A 21,015-nucleotide genomic window follows, 5' to 3' on the forward strand; every position below is an offset into this window, starting at 1 on the left:
AATCCTGTGCTTTTCGAGCTCCCCAGGCACTCTGGGACTGGGTGGCCAAGGGGAGTCCTGTAGGAGCTGTGGAGATTTGTGGGCTCTCCGTTGTACTTCAGAGGTGGTGTGCAGACCTAGCGGTGCTTTTCCAAGAGTTTTTGCTTCTGCCTGTGCTGAAGGTTAAAATGGCAATTATGCCAGTACAGGGAAGAACTGATTTGAAGAGAGTGGACTGGGCTCAAAGGGAGGCTTCTTTAGCACCGCTTGCAGATGTGGCATTTTTCTTTAACCAGAGAATATTTTTATTTATATTTGTTACACCAATGAGCTGCAAACACCACAGATTAGAGGGGCTCTGTAGCACAGGAGTGTCCTAGCTGATTTTCAGTCTTGACTGAGCCTTAAATGAAAGTTATGGCTTCATTGGATCAAATGAGGGGATAATCAAATTTTTGGACCAGTTGATGACAAAGCTCAGCTAAAAACAAAGCCATGAACCTTATAGGGAGGGCAGATGTAACATTGAAAAGTGCTTTGCATGCTGTTGGAAGAAGAAATGACTTTTGAATTGCCGGTTTTGAATGCGGATTATATTTTTTCCTTTCAGTCCCCATCCTGTGCGCTTCTCAGTTCCACCCTGCCGGTACCCTTCGGGGCCCTGGCCTCGCAGGGGAGGGGGGACCTGCCGCAGAGACCTTCTCACCAGGGGTCGGGGTGGGCTCTCAGTGTCTTCCTGGCAGCCGCAAATCTGGGACTGAAAATGAAGGTCCAGATTCGGAATTCAGACCCATCTGTGCAATTGCTGAGAGCTAATTCAGGATTATTATTTTCACAGGGTTTTATTTGCCCAGGCTGTAACTCAGTACTTCTCCAGAAAATAAACATGACCGATCTCTTTGTACATCTCCAAATCTTCATACCCTCATGAGGCTGATTTTATTTATTTATTTAGGATTGAAATTGTTCAGACTTTGTAATGGCACTGGCATCGTACAGGAAACTTTACCAATTACCATTCTGACTGTTTTCCACTGAGGCAGCCACCTTTAATATTTAATTGCTTATTCCATTTGGGGTTTTTCTAACTGACACAATTTTTAAATGAATAATGCACTAGTTTTCAGTATCCGGCATAAAACCAAAATAATGAAACCCCTTTATAAGTTTAATTATGTGCCACCTATGATGTAATCAGTTACTGACATCATGAACTAAGATTTTAATTTTAAGGTTTATGTGTTTCAGGAAGCTTAAGACTCTTCCCCAGTTTGTCCCTCATCACTTTTTTTTTAACTGAACAGCAAACTTCAGGTGCCTTTGCTTTTTGCAGCAACACAGCATGCAGAACATAGTTTCCTCTCTCATTGGGTCTATTAATGATTTTTAATTTCCTGAAGAAATACATCCGTTGAGGATGGAGGAAAGGGGGCTTAATGCAGTTCCAGTGAGAGGACCTGGTAGAAAAACTCCAAGTGTGGGAGTTAGGTGTGCTGCAGTCCGAGTCTCTGTGATACTTTTCCGAAAGCACAGAGTATCTTTTTCCCCTGAAGAAGAGGAACTTTGATGGGGTAGTATGGCAGGGTGTCTCGCAGCATCCTGGAAGAACTGAGGATCTCCAAGTGCTGTCAGACCAGCGTCCTCATAAAGTGCTACTAAAGTGAGCCCAGAAAACTGCAACCTTGATTGAATCTTGAGACTTTCTCAACAGCCCAAAGGCAGAGAGATGGTATCATATTGAATCTATCTAACTTTTGTACAGAAGATACTTAACCGGAGTTCTAGCTTAATGCTCTGAATATCCACTACAATTAAAATTTATAGGTTGTTCAGCTGAAATGTAAATACAGACCTTCTGCACCAGCCTCTTCTGTGTGATGGAGCTTAAAGTAAACAAAGGTGGAGTTCATTAACTTTGGTGACTTCAAAACAATTTATTACTCTCAAGACAGGAATAGTGATTTTTATTGTCAGATGAGTCCTGGGTTTTGATTGTTTTGGGTGCCGCAGGCTCAGGAGGGTAAGTTTGAGACCCAGCCTGCAGTTGCTGTTGGAGCTGTGTATCACAGCTGAAGTAAAATTTTTATAACTTTATTATCTTTTATTCCTCCAAAATTCTTGCCATTTCTGACTCCGGGTGATTGATCTGAGAAGCCCAAATGGCAAAGTCTAACTCTCTGCTATTACCGTAGCACTTCAGAAGCCAGGATGAGACAATGTGGCCAAATCTATTTATTAAAATAGCAAATGCTGCTTTAGCAAAATGAGTCATAACCTTTATTTATTTATTTTGTTTAGAAGCTACTTTGGTATTTCCAAAGCATCTAAGTGACATAACAGGCAGAGTCTTTTATTTGTCTGGATTTCAAAAAGGCTTTTAAGCAGCTCTTTTTACAAAATCTAATATTCTTAATGCTGAAAGTAAGTGACAAAGAAAGTTATTTAGCACATATATATATCATCTAGACATCCATGTTTCAAGTAAATAAAAAGTAACTGTGCAAGAACCAGGGAGAACAGCATTAGGAGATGTGTTGCCTTGGGCAACACATCACACATTTGCTGCGCAGTGGGTTAAGCTTTACACCATAACTGTTGGGGTAACCATGTGCTCAGGGGGTTTGGTGGTAAGTGTAAGAAAGGACCAAGGAGCAGAAATGAGGCTTTCTCTTAATAGATAGAGACATGAGGCATCAGGTGAGAGCAGTCCTTCGCAATGTGAGGCAAAGGGTTGCCCCTTTGGGATTTTAATAGAGCAGGGTCAATATTTTCAGTATTATTTTATGGATTGTTGATATGCTATTTTGAGTGGTTGGTGAAAAAGTGGTGGGCACAGATACAGTAAGTTATTTCATTGGTCCTGTACCATTTAAGAACAACTCTACCCCCTTTCATCTGTTGACTCATGAAGTGTGTGCAGACGTGCCGTAACTCCCCTGACTATGGGCAGGAAGATGGGAAAATGGGAGGAGGAGTAAGTAGCTGGATGGTTGCTTGGCTTGAGGAAGGGCCTACAGAATGGGACAGAGGTCTTATTTAGGGGCATCTGATGTGTCTGTGAGGGTAGCTTTGATTTCATTGTGGAACAGGGACTGGAGGAGTTTGTTTTGAAAAGGCAGCTCCTCCTCCTGTGTGGCAGTACAAAGGTGAAGGACAGGCTATTTCTGGGGAGGAATTAGTTCTGGTGGCTACCTTGGGCCTCCCGGGAGGAACAGCAGGCTGTGTGGGTGAGTAGAGTTGCCCTGAGGGAATGGTGGTAAGTGGGTCAAATTGCTCCAGACTATTTATTCTGAGTGGATGGGGAATGCCCCGTTTCCAACCTTATTACCTGTTTTAATAGCTAGAGGTTATGGTCTCTAATTTCTCGTTCTGGCTCCCCCAGAGCCACTGTACCCTGGGGTGCCATACACTGTGTCCCAGCATCAGTGGTTTCTGGCGGGCTGTGCTTGCTGGACCATTATCTGGGAAGTAAGAGGATGATTACAGCAGGTGCTTCCCAGAAATGTTCAACCCAAATTCAGGTTTTGGGATCCTACCTCTACCTCTAAGCATGACTGGTGTGGGCTCCAAAGAAAGGGCTGTGAGAGTTACGGCCATCTCTCCTTTTCTGGACTGCGCGGTCCATTTTTTCTGCTTTTCTCAATCCAATATAGTGCAGTGGAGCATCAGTGTTGGCTTCTTTAGGCTACAAAATTTATTGTTGTTTATACTGGGTCAAGTTTTAACCTCACCTAGAGGGAAGAGTAACTGCAACGTGACCTGTTTTGTGACCAGCAGCTCCAAACCTGCTCAGGTCAGACAGCTGCTGACTAATTCCCCATTTTAACAAATTGCTTATAACTCCAGAGTTTCTTAGAGCAATTCGCAGTGCTAAGTATGTTCACCCTTCTTGTGTTAATCATTCCAGTTTAAGCATTTAGAAATGTTTCGGTACTGGTTTTTTTTTTTTGTTTTTTTTTTTTTTTAAGGGGTTGTAATGTTCAGACAGATTTTTGTAAATTGCCTTCCAACTGAAAGACTTGTTTTCCTGTTTGTTTTAAACTGGCATTCATACATACAGGAAATACACGGTATTCTGCCATGTTTCTGTTGGCAACTATTAAGTTATCCTTGTCAGAACATGCCAACAGGATTTCTTAGCAAGCTAGCAGAAAGAAAACAAGCCGTTCTCAGACTAAACAGACCCCATGCTTGAGTTGTAATACAGATCTCTTGCTAAATGCTGGGTAGACTCTATAGTCTTATGGTTTAAGGCAATCTTTGGGATTGCAGGTTGCAGATTTAGATCTTTGGAATTACACCAGACCTGCACTGCATAGTTGACATCATGATTGGGCTTCAGAATTGGAGGGCCAGTACCTGAAAATAATGTAGTGCTGTCAAGAGCTGGTCCTCAGAAATTAATAGCCAGAATGAGCCATCTCCTGAGTGTGCAAAATCTTCTTCATCACCCCTGTCTCATTGCAGTTCCTGATGTAAACCACAGGGAGCTGTGGTCAGACTTCAGCTCCTGTAATTGGTTTGATCTAAATTAGAGCAGTTCTGGTGTGCTGAAATAGTCTGTGCTAAAACTGACACAGAACGGAGCATGCAACCCAGAAAATACACAGGCTCTTTGTGGATCCTCAGCAGCTACCGCATGTCTCCAAGAACTGAAGCTGGAGTAGGGTGGTAAAAATACAGCACTCTAATAATCCTCAACTACTACTATTTGTTGCTGCTAACAGCCTGGGTTTTCCTTCAAGCTTTTGATTTGATGCAAGTCAGAGCCAGCTTTTGTGGTTTGGCAAGATTTGCAGCGCAGGTTCTTTTGGGAGAGGCAAGAAATGAAAACTTTAAAACAGAGGAAATGTTTAAAACATAATAATGCTGTGTTAACAGTCTTTAAAATCTCATTTTCTAGCCCCTTCCTTTATGAACACGTCATTACAAATGTAGCTGATGTGAGCTGGTCCCTAGGTTTGAGAGCTTGTCACTTGTTTCACTCAGAGCTCCTTGGCAGCGGCTGGATTGCCGAGCCTGGAAAGAAAGGGAAGATCGATTGTGCCTGTCGTTTTGGGGTGAAGGTGTCCCTGTGGCCAAGCTGGTGCTTTTCCTGAGCAGCGTGATTTCTAAGTAACAAGGAGGGAAAGTTTAATTCAGAAGCATTACGGCTGATTGAAGGGATTGAGAGAAAGAGGCCAATCTCAGCTGTCACACAGCTTCGCGTTACGTCGGCCAGGATTTTCAAGTGTGGGTGGATAACCTTGGGCGCTTTACTCCAGTGGCGTAGATTAAGTCTTTGCTTTAAAAGCTAAAGCTTGAAAATGCTGGCTTGAATCTCAGTGTGTCTCAGTTTCCAAGCTGGGAGGTGTTCCTTGCCAGTCGTCATTCCTGGGGGAGGGAGAGGCAGACGGTGGGAAGACAGAGGACGAGGGAATGTCTTGGGAGGCTTCCAGTGGTTCAGTTGAGCAATCAGGGCTTCTAGATCCTTGTCCAAGTCCTAACCTGGCACAATCATCACTAGTACAAATGTTTGCTCCGCTTACACAGAAGGAATAATGAAAAAAAAAAAATATGCATGTGGTTAGTTTTTAAAGTGCACATCCAGCCCGCAGACTCTTGCTGGTCCCTAGGAGAAAGGCGTAGCTGTCACACTGGCAGTGAGGACTGGGAATGCTCTGTTCTTCAGAGGTGCCCAGTCTCCGTGCGTGCACATAGGTTCACATGTGCAAAACCCTTTCATGTGCTTATCCTTCTGCGCATACATGGCTTATACATATGCTATGCATATGTTTGGATATTTAGTGATGCTAAAATGCATTCCCCTTTGTGAAGCCAGGAGGACTCGGAGCACAGGGGTGGTGTGTTACTCAGAAGCAGGGGTCCTGGAGCACTTCTGCCTGGACAAGAGAGAGTGGGTGAAAGGTCCAAGGGACCAACAGGAAACAGAATTGAACACCACCATTTTATGAAAGGCAGAACTGCTTTCTTTTTTAATTTATTCTGGTACATGTAACTGAATAGGGCTGGATAATTCTTGGTTTGAAGTCAGTGCGACAGCCAGTAGAGTAAGCTGTTCTCTTACGTGAATAAAATTACCAGAATCTGGCCTGGAGAACGTTGCCTTTAGAAATGATTAAAAACATATTTGATTCTCTGTGTTGTATATCCTTTTCCTGCTGTGAGATTATTTGATAATATAATTTACAAAATCCCATGTAGAAACCCACAATATTACAAGGTAAATACTCAAAACCTGAAATATGCCAGGTTCCCTTAAATGTGTTTTGTCCCAATTAAGAGAAGATCTTTTATTGTCTTTTTTTGATTTCTAAGAGAACTTTTATTCTGTGTTAGATTCTCAGAATTTATTTTTTTTAAGTAATTAATAATGGAGCAGGCTTTTAGTATCTACCCTGGAAGGTAAAAACCCTTAATCACAGTAACATCATTAGTGCTTTCAAGCATTTAATTTTGATGCTTGACAAAGCACATAGCCATTGATAAGAACAAATAAGTGTTGTTGTGTGCAATTGAGGGAAAAAAGAAAAGCATGAAAACCCCTAAGCTTCAAGTAATTAAATTTAAATATGTTATTTGAATTTAGCTGAGATAATGTACAAACTGTGGGTATATTTTTCAATCAGTGAAAGACCCCTTGAGTAAATATGATCCATTTAAATTCAAATCATGGGGAGTGGAAAGCAAACCCTGCTGTGGTTAAGAAGGCATCTTCACTAAAATACTGGGCATTGTGTATCTTTGATATCTGAGTACTCGTGTGTTGTAGTTTTGTAAAAGGCTGTTTTCACTCATGGATGCCTACATGCCAGAGACTTTATTGCATCTATTTATTTCCTGTTTTTTTCCTCTCCCCGCTTTCCCTAATTTGAACCAGTAATGAAAAACTGACACTCTGCTTCTGCCATCCTTTAAAGTGCCTCAAAACTGTTATAATTCAGCACTTATTAGCCTTGGGATATGGCTTTATGGCATTTGGGTGAAGTTTTTGTAGTACATCTGTGCTCTTTCTCTCTCTGTAGGCCACAAGCTCAGAACCACAGTAATAAAACTACTAGTAGGTGTTTAATGGCAGGTTATTGAGGAAGTAGATAAAAGAAAATTGCAACATTCGTATCAGTAGGGAGTGGGCTTTTTAAGGGAGAGGAACTGCTGAGCTTTGAACTAGAGAAAGTTACACGTGGTGCTTTTGTTCAAGGGGACCACATTTTAGACACCAAAATACCTCATCATTCTTCCCTGTGAAATGGGCTGTTCTGGTAGAATTGGTGCTTGGTATGTACAATCCGTGCACGTGTGGCAGAAAAACTTGCTGTGTGAGCAATAACGATTGAGAAACAAGTTTGTGCTTAGTTTTCCTTTCCAAATGTCAAGGAGCAGGGAACTGGAATGTGCAAAAAGTGAAAGAAAAAGTGATCTCCCACTCTCTTCCAAAAGTATTATGTGATCTTATTGTGAACATCTTAATTATGTACGTTATTCTTTTTTGTTAAGCTGTCCTCGGTATGTTTTGTGTAGGAATATGTATGCATAATGAACAGTTAGCCCACGCACATACAAGAGAAGATTCTGTCTTTTATTCTGCTCGTGATCAAAGCATCATTTTACAACCTGTTACATGTTTATCTTCACATCATCCCTAAGAGGCAATTTAAAGGCAAAAGGCAGAAGAACAAAGAATTTAAATATTTTGCACAACCTCACCCAGAAGGCTGTGACTGCTGCCTGGATTGCCGTGATGAGCTGGCAGTGGTGATGTCCTCTTTGTCCCAGACTCTACTGACTGGACTCTTACGCCCTTTTGGTAATAGACATCCAAGGAGACGCAGACCTGTTGTTTTTCCAGAAGCCCGGTCTTTCAAATCCTCAGGTCAGCTGGTGAATCCTGGAAAACAAGGAAACAAATAAACCTGATTTGTAGGGCTATTTGCAGAAGTAAGAGAGAATTGGTAATGGAGGATTTTATCCATGCAGTGGGAAAACTGTAGTACTCCCTGTGGTTACTGAGGCCACTTCCTCAAGGTCCACAGAGCTACAGATGACCATCCTGTTGCATAGACCATTACAGGTCTATGCTGCGGAGATGTCAAAGAGCTCCTGGACAGCCTGTTGCAATCATGGTACTTCATCCTGTAGCTGAACTTCAGCACTCTTAGGATTTCTGTGTAGCATATGGAGGGGCAGGATGTACAGTCAAAACAAAAAACCTAAGAAACAAATTGCTCATCTGCAGAATACAGGACAAAAGAATAGATTAAAAGTTAAGTAGGATGAATTTGCATATAAAGGACAAGAAGGAAAAACTAGGGCCATTCTTACAATTGTAATTGTAAGGAGTAACAAAGGAACTCATGTACAAATCCTCCTTGTGTCCTGGAGGCCAGGAGCAGGTTCTTTATTCCAGTATGCCGCAGTGCCTAATATCAGCTGCCCATTTTTGAGAGACATGAGAAAGCAGCTGTTAAACCACAGAAAGCTAAGCATCTTCCACAAGAAGGGGTAGTTAATATATATTCTTCTGCTGCAAATAGCCATTTTACAACAAAGAAAAGCGCTTTCATACAGCACTTACCAGCCCAATATTGAAGGACTCGCTGAATTCCAATATAAATGCCGCAGAAATGAAATGAGAAACCAAGGAAGTTAAAAAGAGGATAAAGGAAAGAAAGTCAACTTTCTGCAATTCTTCAGGTCAGACCAGCATAAGTGACAGATTCTCAGTAAAAAGAATTGCCTGTCTGCCTTGCATAAAGCACCGATTAACTAAGCAGATTTCTCTCTGATTGATTTATCAGTAGTGTTGCCCATGTGTGCGTTTTAGGTTAACAAATCTGATTTCTAATTTATTAGCTAGGTGGTATTCTTACTGCAAAGGTGTGGGGGGGGAAAGGACTGATTCTCTGTTGAGGAAGTGTAAGGTGGTTAAGCAGGTTCCCAGTCATGCCACAGATATAACTTGATGGAGCACACCTGGATCCTCCCTGTTGGCTGCGTTTATAGTCTCCTCTGTCATCCAGTATTTGCCTTTGCATGTGAGAGACAGACAAGGAAAAAGAGACAACGCTTCTGGAGGCATTTCTAACAGAGATGCCAAACTGTCAGATAGTAAATCGGGAAGCAGCTCCCTGATGGTTTCACATCAAGAGGAGACACCCTTTTGTGACTGTGCAGCGTCTACTGGTTATTTTCACTTCCATCAGAACTGTCTGATATGGTCAAGTAGGTTTGAGGCTTTCAACATTCAATTTTCTTTTCATTTATTGTGACTGTTTTATTTATTTGTCTTTCTTGGTAGTTTTCAAGGGTACAAGTTTCAAGGATACTTCTTACTCTCTTAACATTTTCATGGATCGTCATCCCAAAGTTAAGGGTAGAAAAAGAAACAAAAAGAAAGAGGGGGGGAAAAGAGCAACACGTCTACAGCTTCAGGGGACAAAAGAAGAAATATATTCAATTTAGGAAGACCTCTAATCTCTGGTTATACAGGACAGCTTTGTTAGATAAGATTAAAAATTTCATGAATGTCCCTTTTTATCCCTAGAGACTCTGCCATTTATACCAGCTATTGTCGGCATCAAAAGGGCTTGATAACAGCTGGCTAGAGACGTGACCACACAGCAACACAACAGCAAGAAAGGGGCAGCCGGGTTCATAAATCTTCAGAAAACCCGTTCCCCCAGCGCAGCCGTGAATCTGCTGCTATCACAGTCAAAGGGAGAAAGCATTGTCCGCCAGCCAGTCAAAAACCTGAACTTCAGCATTAGCAGGGGCTCTATTGAAAGTGTAGGGTGCACAATGAGATGTTTTCCATTATCTTCTTCATTGCAGCCCTTATTACTGCACACAGATACAGTTTAAAGGATCTTTGAGTTGAGCTTGTTGCTAGGTAGAGTTTTTCCAAAAATCACGCAGCCCTTACCCTTGGCAGTGTAATCCTGCATTTTCTGTTCGTCGCATCGGTATAGTGCCACACGGGACGGGGTCAGATGATGCCAGTTTGGTACACAATGGACCAATCTCTCGTATCTTCTGGCTGGGAAGGAGCTATCAAAGCCAGAATCTGGCCCTTGGGCGCTGAGCTTCCTCATTCTCCAGGGACTGCTCACAGACTCAGCGTAAGCAGGGCAAGTTAGGAAGCACAAATTGGCTCAGACTCTTGAAATACAAGTTTCCTGGGTTTCATGGGAGGGTCCAAATTCATATGTATTCAGCTTTATTCTGATCTTATTTAATTCAGTGGCAATATTTTCTCAGCTTTAGAGAAAACCAGATTGGCCCTTCAGGAATTTCGTAGTTCCTGTAAAGCAAACAGCTAATGAAGTAACATCAGTTAATTTGAGGAGATGGAAGAAGAAAATTACTGTGGACCAAAACAAAAGTACAAGTCTATGTATTGTGCCTAAGACAGGACAAAAGTAAGGCAGAATCTTTTAGTACCTTGGACTGTTAGGGAGATTTGTACCTATGCATCACGAACATTGCAGTGTTTAGGCAACAGTAATTTTACTTCAAAGCCTACCTATCTAGTATTGCCCAGGATACCGAGCTTTATTAGAGAGGAATTAAATGCAATTTTGCTAGAGAAAACAGGAGAAATACTTAATGCTTCTAACCCCCCTGCAAGAAAAACAGTTTCTGAAGGTGCTCATGTTGTGAAAGCTATGATTAAAAACTTTAAAACTAAATCATTGCTTATATGTTTGTATTTTTTTTCCTGGCAGCTCCATCCCCAATCGCTTTGATCCAGGCTAAAGAGATAACAAGGCACAGCGTTGCCTTGGCTTGGCTGGAACCTGACAGGCCAAATGGAGTTATCTTGGAATATGAAGTCAAATACTATGAAAAGGTACTGTTCAAAAATGGACAAGCAAGGAGTTTTGTTTGGGTTTGGGGAGAGCTTTTTACTTCATTTCGTTACAGTTTATTTCCAGATAGGATTCCATCATTTGAAACCAAATAAATTCAGTTTAATAAAATCCAATTAAGTATTTCATGCACTTGAATGGTTGCTTGAAAGAATAAGACTCATAGGCTGTTCCAGCTGAATGGTACAAGTTTATTTTGTTTTTTTTTTCCTACCTAGGAGCTTTTGTAGCAGGCGTATTTATAATGAGAATCAATAATGTTGGGCAGAAGTGAGACATTAGTTTTATTTCATAGACAGAAGTATAATAATGAAGTATATAACACAGCAATAATAATAAAATCTGTTTGCCAATAGCTTCATGCTTAGAGTGATAGTGTGGGCTTGGCTGGCTTTTAATAGAGAATAAGGAAAGAAAATTACATTCTTCATACTTTCCAAGTTAGAGGGAGATGTTATTCTGACAAATAACTTCTCAAGTATGGAACTATGAAAAGAGCTATTTTCTTTGAAGGTTCTCTGCAAAAATGAACAATTACTTGTTCTTGCTTGTGTGCGCTGTCTCTCACGTGCACGTGCATACTTCTGAATTTTTTTTATAAAGATAATCACTTCTTTGCTTCCCTAACACATACAGAAAAAGGCATCTGATTTGCAGGGAATCTAGATTATTACATTTTTTGATGGATTTTCCAGCCAAAAATAGAACAGTTTTTAAGATTGGACTTTCTGGAAGACATTTTCTAAGTCTTTTATTTTAAAAAATATTTTTATCATTTTTTTTTATGTGGCTCCTGGCTGGTAAGAAGAAAAGGGAAGTGCCAGCATGTGTGAGTAAAATGCAGCTTGTTCATCAAGAGGATCCTATTTGAAGGCTTGGCTATTTTCCAAAGGATTTTGTTGTGTGATTTCTTAAATAATCAGTGATATATGAGCATCATACCTACTGCCTCGTCATCCTTTTTTGGCTTGCTGAGAGCTCCGTGCAGCACACAGTGCTAGGGGTACTGAGCAAGGCCGACAGCAGGAGCCCTTGGGACGTATTTTGAGAATTCCATCGTCGTTACTCATCTTCTTTCATCATGACAGTTTTGGCAAGGAAGTGGGGTTCCACGGTTCATGGTGCAGGGAGGCATTTTTACTTGATCACTACTGTGTTCTTTTGTTGTTAGGACCAAAACGAGCGCAGCTATCGCATTGTGAAGACAGCCTCCAGGAATACCGACATCAAAGGCTTGAACCCCCTGACTTCGTATGTATTTCACGTGCGGGCCAGGACAGCAGCAGGATATGGAGACTTCAGTGGACCATTTGAGTTCACAACTAACACAGGTAATGACATGCCCACTGATTTCTTTTTCTTTTCCTTGAGCAAAGAGTGCAAACGTAACTGAGCTGTGTGTTGGGAGTTTCTCATCGCTTGCTTGGACTTTGGTGTGTCTGTTCTGGGGAAATGTTCTTCCATGGCCACATTCCTGTTAATGATGCCATGAATCTGACCTGAGACATCTATTTGGATATGCTATATTCTAAATTCTAACAATGAAAGTACTTCGGTGTTGCATAAGGAGACATGTACTCTATAAACACTTGGAAGCCATTGATGCTTGAGAGATTAATGTACCTATTTTGTTTACTGTAAATGCAGATGTTTGCACACGTTTTTGGAATATCTCATTTGCAGGAAAACAGAACCCTGTTATTCCCCTTTGCAAGCTATTGACATACATCAGTTAGGTGCCCTACATCGGCTCACATATTTACACTTTTCCTTAGACAGTCATATAAAGACAGAATGTTCGAATTATGTTGTCAGTAGAGCTTTTCACTTTGCTCAAGGAAACATGCAAATTTAGCCCCCAAAATGTTTGCTTTTCGGTGGCAGGAAGGCAATGCGACCGAGCCTATTTTATTTTGGACATAACAGGTCTGTTTAAATCAATTTGAGGTCATGCCAGTTAGTGGCAGTATCCTTCAGGATGTTAACAGCTGAATATAATCAATCCAGCAGGAAGAGGGAAGACGTTTTAAAATAACTTATTCTCCTTGTGTCAGTTGGGGAGCGATCATCTGGCCCCACTGAGAGAAAAAGGAGGAGGAAATAAGAGTGGAAAGCAATTAGAAAGGCAAAAAAAAAAAAAATAGCCGTTATACCCTCTGAGCAACACTGACGGGGAGAAGGAGAGGGAGTACTTGTTCCCAGTGAGCTGAAGCTCCCCAAATCATTATCAAACATCATGTCTTCAGCTAATTAGGGCCCTGTTGGAAAATTGTGTCAAATGGCTATATAATAAAGGCCTGAAAGTAGATTTGAGTGCTACTCTAAACTGCCTTCACAAGCCAGAAAGCCTCATTGAGTGCTACCTAGGTTGATTTTTTGAGGGTGTCTAACACTAATGCTCCCTTTTCTGTTTCCAGTTCCTTCCCCCATCATTGGCGATGGTACCAATCCCACAGTGCTTCTTGTTTCAGTGGCTGGCAGTGTTGTTCTTGTGGTCATTCTCATTGCAGCCTTTGTCATCAGCAGGAGGTAAGAACTTAAGCTTCTCTCTCCCCCTCTCTCTTTCATGAGGGAGCCTTTTGTCTCTTGCAAACAAAGCTAAATTCTTTGATTAGCATCATAAACAGTGCATTTGCATTACAAGCCTTCTCCCATGTAGCTTTGATCTTCTCAACATTAGTACCAAGCAGCATGTGATGTAATGGCAATGGTTCCAGCTCTATTTGCCCTTCAAATGCAAAGCTGATTCCAATAACTGGCATTGAGAAGCAAGCCAGCTAGAGATTTGTGGTTAGTGTAATTTGAAGTTAAGTTTAATGGGTATGGGTACAGTAGATTTTCTTGGACTGACTCCTGATGGACAGGGAGTAAACAACTGCACTGTTGTGAACTAAGCCATCAGCCTGCTATGCTTGTGATTTTTGTGTTAGTCTGTATGGGTCTGCATTAGTCTTTTGGGTTAGTCCTTCCAGTGTGAGTGGATATGACTGTAAAACAGAAGCCACAGTCGTTCAGCATCAGCTGCAGTTACACAGCAGACTGGATCAATGGTTATTTCATCAGAGCAGGACCATAATCTTCTACCAAGTACTTGTTCATTCTCCCAGATTCAACCCAGGCATCAGGAACAATCCTGTGAATGGGAGGACAGTGTAGCAGAAACACAGTGTGAGTGTTTCTGTCTTCGTCTTTGTGTTGAGTCTCATTTAAAAAGATCAGCATGATTTTGCTTCGGTGTAATTCTGAAATAAAACTGACTGTATCATTACTGCATCTGAAGCCTGGGATGCAAAGGATGCACGTTTTGTCAGTCTCTGTTGATCAGTTTAAAGGCATCAGCCATAAATGTGCACAAATTCCTCTTGATTTGGTCTCTTACTTTAAATTGTCTTAAAGAGCAGTTAAGCCACTATGATTGTAATATCTGGAAAGTAGACATGCATTGTTATAGCTTTCTGTGGGTGTTCAACTCAAAGCCTCCATGCTGGCAAGAAGAAAGAAGAGCAGAACATATGAAAATGTAATGCAGAAAGACAGGTTTATTAAAAGCCATTGCAACAGAAAATAGCATCACTGAGCTTGATGACTTAATCTCCTCTCCGCTTTTATTGATCACTTTATTATTTAAGGCAGGATTGATAGCAGGATACATTGGATTTCTAATTATGAGTCGCCACCTTGGAGAATTGAGCCTGTCGAGCTGCTTTGAGATGATTCCTTCCCCTCCTCCCCCTATAAAAAAATGTCGCTTCCCAAGGCTGATAAACACTGCTTGGTGATTGGCCCTCAATGGATCACTTTTTAGAAAATGAAATGTCAACCCCTTGCCCTCATATTGATTCTCTTTAGTATCGGCCATAAAGCTGTCAAAGGAAAGGCTGCCTGGAGCCAGGTAGCTGACAGACTCGCTGATGCGGGTGCGCGCTCAGGCAGGTCTTCTCACCGCTCGGGCTGTCTGTTCAGTTATCTCTGCCTGCAAGCGTTCAACTTGGACAAAGACAAGACAAAGGGCAGGTGGGCAGTAGGGACGAAAGGCTGGTCCAAGCACTGGTGTGAATGGAGATAAAAGTATGGTGGTGGCCATGGGTTCAGAGATGTCCCGTAGCTCTGCGCTGGTAGGTCTCAACGAGGCTGTGGAAGGGGAAAGACATAGCAAGATGAATGAAATACTAGGACAGTGAAACTGCTCTGTGCATACTAATGCGTGGTGCCTTGCTAATTAATAGCCTTCCTCAATACACAGCTCTCCAGTAGCTGGAAGTAGCTCTCAATAAACAGAATCTACTTTAATATTCACTATTCCTTTAATGATTTTAACCACTTTACCAATGTCATTTAGAGGTGTGGGCTTTGGGGATATTTCACGATGTTCTTCACCAGCAGAAGTTAATAGCAAAATAATTATATTTTGTTCCAAAATGACTTCAGATGAGAAAAAGCTTTTCTGTCCATACAGTCCCCATGAGGAGCTTTTGTAATCTAGCCATGACCTAAAAGTCATATTTTTACAATCAAAACCATGCTTTGGCCTGCAGTCATGGCCTCTCTGCATCCGTGAGCCAAATGTGGGAACTGGGCATATGCTGTAGGTGCCCACTTTTGAACCCTGGGTTATTACTACTAACTTAACATTACGTTTTCTCAAGTCATTGCTCAAATCCCCAAATTCATCTTTACAACAGAATTTGTCAAAGGACTTTGCCTTCAGGCAACTCAAGCTGTTTGGTTCTGTCCCACGACCACGGCATTTGTGTTAACATGAGAACTAACCTGCCTAAATGTTAGTTTAAACATACTGAGGTTAAGATGAGCATATCCGTAGAGCAGAGCGCAGGAGGTAGCACGAGTGTTTTTAAACCCTATCCTGCAGGAACACTGAGTGAAATTAGAATACCTCAAATAGATTTGTAAAGGATTTGGGAAAGTGTAAAACAGAGAGGGCCACTTTCTAAAAGGTCTTGGGTGGAGTAAGATGGCCCTATAGAATCCTCTGGTCATCTAAAAGCTTCTGTCAGAAATTCTTCCAATCAATAGGTTGATTTATCTTCTGCTCCATCAACAGCTGAACGCGCTTGCCCACCTTTTGCCGATGGTGTTGGATCAGGTGCTCCGCTGCCCTGGTGCCCGAGCACTGCAGCACCCCCGGCCCCTCATTTGTTTGGGAGGAGGAGGTGCGGCGCCAGGTCCGCGCTGTTTCACCTCGGCTCGTGCTAAAACCCTCCATTGTTACATCCTCTTTGTCACCAGCCCCCACCTGTAGATCTGCCTGTGCCTCCAACCCCCACAGTTTCTGAAGGCTTCTGTGTTCTTGTCCTGACTGCCGGCTATTTAATCACCACCGCCAAAATTCCTGTAATTACGGGGTTCGGATCTGCAACAAAGGCTCCCTTCTGCCACTCAGGTGAGCTGCCCCGAGAGGCAGCTCCAGCCCCGCGTGCCCCGTGGGGGACAGTGGCAGACAGGGGTGTCTGCCCCCATCCGAGCAGGAGAGGTCAACAGGTGACAGAGGGAGAAGTGGAAGTAGGTAGTTAGTTTGGAAGGTATTATTTAAACTTAATGAGCTACCATTATATTGCTTGAACAGTAATCCCTTTGTTTCTCTTTGCTTTCTGCATATCTTTGCGTTTTAGTGGGGGAAGGTTATTTTTTTATCTGCTGTTAGGGCGCTTGTACTTTTAAAAATAAGATAAAGAGCATTTTTTCATACTTTAAATGCTTTCATGCAAAGCCTGTTTGTGTTTCCTATCTCCCATCTGTGCTTGAACATTAATAAAATGAATTTGAAGGGGTCCTGCTTAACATGCAGAATCTTTTTTTTTTTTCCCCTTTTTTTCTTTCCTCTGAGAGAAGCTGTGTAATACCTGAAACCATCTCTGCAATCCCCTTAGCTGACTTGGTCCCATATGGCACTGGGTGAGATTTGTGCTACCTCTTCCTTCTTACTCTGTTCAGTAACTGGGAGCAGAACATAGTCCTTTTATTTAACTCATCTCTGTTATACCAGTGCTTTAAATCCTGGGGCAAATAAATGGTTTAAATTGATGTTTGGATCCAGTGTTGTTTTTAATAATGATGTTCTTGTGATTTGGAGCCATGTGCGTTTAACTGACTTTCATCAAGAAAAGAAGCTCCCAACCGTTTATGGTTGGATAGGTACCTGCTTTTTATGTCTGAAGAGAAGTCCTGTTGATGTTGTTGGGAGCTGTGAGGCTTGGTTCAAAGATCAGGTAGTCTTCACATGTCAAACAGGATTTTTTTTTCCTTCTGTTTCATGGTTAATTTATAGTTTTTATTATTGGCATAGAGTGTTTAACACCCAGCACTGAAAGACTGCAAAGACAAAGGCTGGGAAATGGCCTTTCAGCTGACAGCGATGGGAAGCTGCCATTCCCCGCAGGCCAGGCGCAGAGTGGGAAACAAGATGTTTTTTGCTAACGGGCAGAAGGGTTATGCTGATGGGAGGGGAATGGTGAGACTCAGGAAGCTTTGCTGCAAGCGAGACTCTCAGTCACGTGTTTTCTTCCTGTTGTCTGCAAGTTTTTGACCCCTTTTAACTCACAACTCCTGATATATCTTTCTCTCACCCACTTACATTTTCCTCTTCCACCCATTCACCATTTTCAGTCTTTTAACCTGGTCTCACCCCAGTGTCCATGGCAGGCCTGGTTGTCTCCTGCCCACGCCAGGCAGTGCGTTGCCCGTTGCAGGCAGTGCCAGTCTTGCCTCCTGTTCTCCAGGCTTGGTTTCTCCTTCTGCCTTCCCTCTTCTTCACTCCAGCCCAGACTCTTGCCAGTTAGCTAACCTGGGTCTGGCATGCTGGGGGACTTGGACTTCCATAGGAACAGGCAAACTGAGGAGGAAGCAACAGTGAGCCCTTCTCTTCAGCAATGTCTGTTCTTACGCCTGGTTATGAACTTTCAACGATTGATGGGTAAAAGCCCAAATCAAATCTTTCCATCTACATACTATTAGATGCTGCAGAACTTCAAACCCCAGTACACATTTGGCTGAGCTGATTCCTCAGTCTCTTCCCTAACAGGCGAACCTCCTGTATTAACTTTTCTTAATGCCACTTATCCATTGAAGTTTAAAGCTGAACTAATTAAATACAAAACTGGATACAATATCATGTGTGTAGGTGTAGAATTAGTAATCTATAGAATTAACATACTATACTGAGTTATTCTCTCCAACTCCGAGGTTATTAGAGGAGCTCTGCCATCACGAGTTCTTTGTCCCCTTCAATTACACAGTGATAAAAAGAATAAACAAAATCCTTGGGATCTGCATTTTTGATGGTCAGGATTTTTTTTTTCTGCTGCCATCCTGATTTCTGTGTTAATAGACTTGTTCCAGTTTTAAATTTGCAGTTAAACTGTTGGTATTAGCATTTGCCTAATTATGTTTGAAAATCAATCTACCAAAACACCTCTGTTGTAGCATTTAAATCCATATGCGACAGGGCTATAAAGCAATTTGGCCCCTTTTTTCACAGAACTGCAAATACACGTTTGAAGTAAAAGTAGCCGAAATACAAGCGTTCTTTTCTTTCTTTAAATGCCGAGATGCAAATAGATTTGTGTTTCCCTTGATGCATTGTTGATGCCAATAACACTTAGAGCAGTTTGAGGTGAGGAGTCTCCTACCCCGCTGGTAAATGTGTGTTGTGTCACGGGCTGTTGTAGGGGAGCTGCCGAGCACAGGTCGTGGCAGGTGCAAACAGCTCAAGTCCCAGCAGGTCGGGAAGACTGAGCTTGTCTCAAAGAAAGATACTTATTTTGAACTGTAATACTCTTTTTTTTTTTTGTTCTGACAGGCGCAGTAAGTACAGTAAGGCTAAGCAAGAGGCAGATGAGGAGAAACATTTGAACCAAGGTAAAAGGCGGCGGTGCTCAGGTTTTTTGATTTGGTTTGTAAAACATGTTTCATGTTCTGATGCTTGGTAAATAAGGGATGACATTCCTCTTGAGATGAATGTGTTTCTGTTTTCCTCTCTTGCCTTCCTCAAGACTATGTTCTTTAGTACCAGGGAAAATAGAAGTATCTGGGTAAAAAGTTTGGAGGGGACAGACAGGAGAGTGGTTCATCCAATTTTTCCATTGTTCCTTTCCGCTGAGAGACATCTGTTCTTGGCCTGTCATATCTAGGCAGTATTTTCCCCCACAATACTCTGCTAAAGCAGTTTCTGAATGGGCCCTTTTTTCCGGGACTGACTCATACTGTTACTTCTGTCTCAGCCATCCAGGTACCAAACCTAGGACCTGAGCTCAGAATTTCTTGGCTTCCAAAAGGAGAATGGGATGTGTTTTAGTCTCACAGGTCTATAGACAGGCTATTGGCCTGTTAGTGATGGCAGTGATTTGTGAAGTTCATTTATTGGCAAAAGCCTGATTCCTTACATCAATATTGAGAAATATTAAATGTTTACATTAAAAAAATGGCATCAAGGAAAAATACATTAAGTCCATCCTTCCTTCATCAGTCATTCCTGGCTTACAGTGCATTTTTATTGTACACTCTCTTTGCTGTTGTATATCATTAAGGCTTCAGTCTCATATGTTCTGTGTTCAGCAGCATGTAGATCAGTGACTTCAAATAAAACATTTCTGCCTTGCAGGTGTTAGAACATATGTGGATCCTTTTACATATGAGGATCCAAACCAAGCTGTGAGGGAATTTGCCAAAGAAATTGATGCCTCCTGCATAAAGATTGAAAAAGTTATTGGTGTGGGTAAGTGCCAGAACTTTTGCATTTTTTCAGTAAATATAGTTTTAAATTTGCTTTTAGGAAACATGGGAACCTGTGATTTTTGTATGACAGCTCCCCCAAATGAACTGACATAACAGTTTGACAACACAAGTGAGTGCTTCATGTTCATGACCTTTGACCATTCTCGTGCCTTTTTGCTTAAGGGGAATTTGGTGAAGTATGCAGCGGACGTCTCAAAGTACCAGGAAAAAGAGAGATCTGTGTTGCTATCAAGACTCTAAAAGCTGGTTACACTGATAAACAAAGGAGAGACTTCCTGAGCGAGGCGAGCATCATGGGACAATTTGACCACCCCAATATCATCCACTTGGAAGGTGTTGTTACTAAATGTAAGTAGGTCATTTTCATGACAAGGCCAATTTGGAAGTCAGGGAGAAATTAAGTCTATGGTGGTGTGTGCTGGATTTTTTTTTTCTTTTTACCCTCTTTCCTGTGAAATGACAGATGGAACAGATCCGCTGATAGCTAATAGGAGGAAATCAGTGCGGGACAAGTCATTAATCTTGTTGTCAGCTATAAATGGGTTTATGGTTTCAACTGATACTCTATCTGTAGGCAGCTTGTACAAGATTTTGTAGGGGGAATTAATACTGCAGAGGTTGGCTTTTTTCCCCCCCTTCTTGTTATGCCAAGCAGGCATCTTTCACATCTTTGCTAGACTGAGCTGATTGTTACGGGATAGGCAAAAGCAGATGGTGAGCAAAGAATTTAAAATGGTTGGGGGAAAAATACCAAAACAAAACTACAGAGTCATATGTTTAAGGTACAAAACACAGATGTAAGGAGCAAGCCTTTGAAATTAAGTAGACTATTTTAGTATGAAACTTGCTTATTTGTTTTCTCTGATTTACAGGTGTGATAATTTCACTCTGCAGAATTTACCTGGCCCATCTTTTTGTTTGGTTGGTTTGGGTTTTTTTTAAGTCTGTTAGCGTTCCCTGTGCCATGAACCCTGCCTTAGAAAGAGAATGGCAGCACTCGCTGGATGATGTTTGTAGGCTAGAACTGAAAATACACCTGTGAGACAGACGCGCTTGGGTCTGACCTGATAAGGTGCCACTGCAATGGTATAGTTATTGTCCGTGCTCGCCTGCCCTAAGTAGCATGTTGGCGGAGCCTGGCGCTGACCGCTAATCCGAAAGACCCTTTGGATGTAGGGGCTCATGCTCAGGGTAGCAAAGAAAGCAGGCAGTGATCTTGTGAGCTGCTGTTAGAGGGTGGAATTCGTGAAGCTTACCTTCTGCAGCTGATGGTGTGCATGATGAACATGAATGCAGGGTATTAATAGTGTAAGGAATTAAAATTAGATATGGATGAAAAGTTAGAAAGCAAAATATTACTAGAAGAACAAAGCATCTCCCATAGAGGGTTGTCAAAGCCATCAATACCGCTGAAAAA

At 41.9% G+C, this 21,015-nt stretch overlaps 1 protein-coding gene across 2 annotated transcripts in view; it reads left to right on the forward strand.

Annotated features, from left to right (window-relative positions):
* Positions 1 to 21,015, forward strand: part of EPHA4 (EPH receptor A4) — a 107,199-nt gene that overhangs the window by 68,304 nt on the left and 17,880 nt on the right. For both annotated transcript variants that reach the window (XM_063338063.1, XM_063338062.1), the window contains exons 6-11: positions 10,704 to 10,828; positions 12,019 to 12,178; positions 13,265 to 13,376; positions 18,664 to 18,722; positions 19,465 to 19,578; positions 19,761 to 19,946. In XM_063338063.1, the coding sequence (XP_063194133.1) occupies positions 10,704 to 10,828; positions 12,019 to 12,178; positions 13,265 to 13,376; positions 18,664 to 18,722; positions 19,465 to 19,578; positions 19,761 to 19,946 (756 nt within the window). The remainder of the gene's footprint in view (positions 1 to 10,703; positions 10,829 to 12,018; positions 12,179 to 13,264; positions 13,377 to 18,663; positions 18,723 to 19,464; positions 19,579 to 19,760; positions 19,947 to 21,015) is intronic.

Source organism: Chroicocephalus ridibundus, chromosome 6, assembly GCF_963924245.1.
Source record: "Chroicocephalus ridibundus chromosome 6, bChrRid1.1, whole genome shotgun sequence".
NCBI classification, from domain to species: domain Eukaryota; kingdom Metazoa; phylum Chordata; class Aves; order Charadriiformes; family Laridae; genus Chroicocephalus; species Chroicocephalus ridibundus.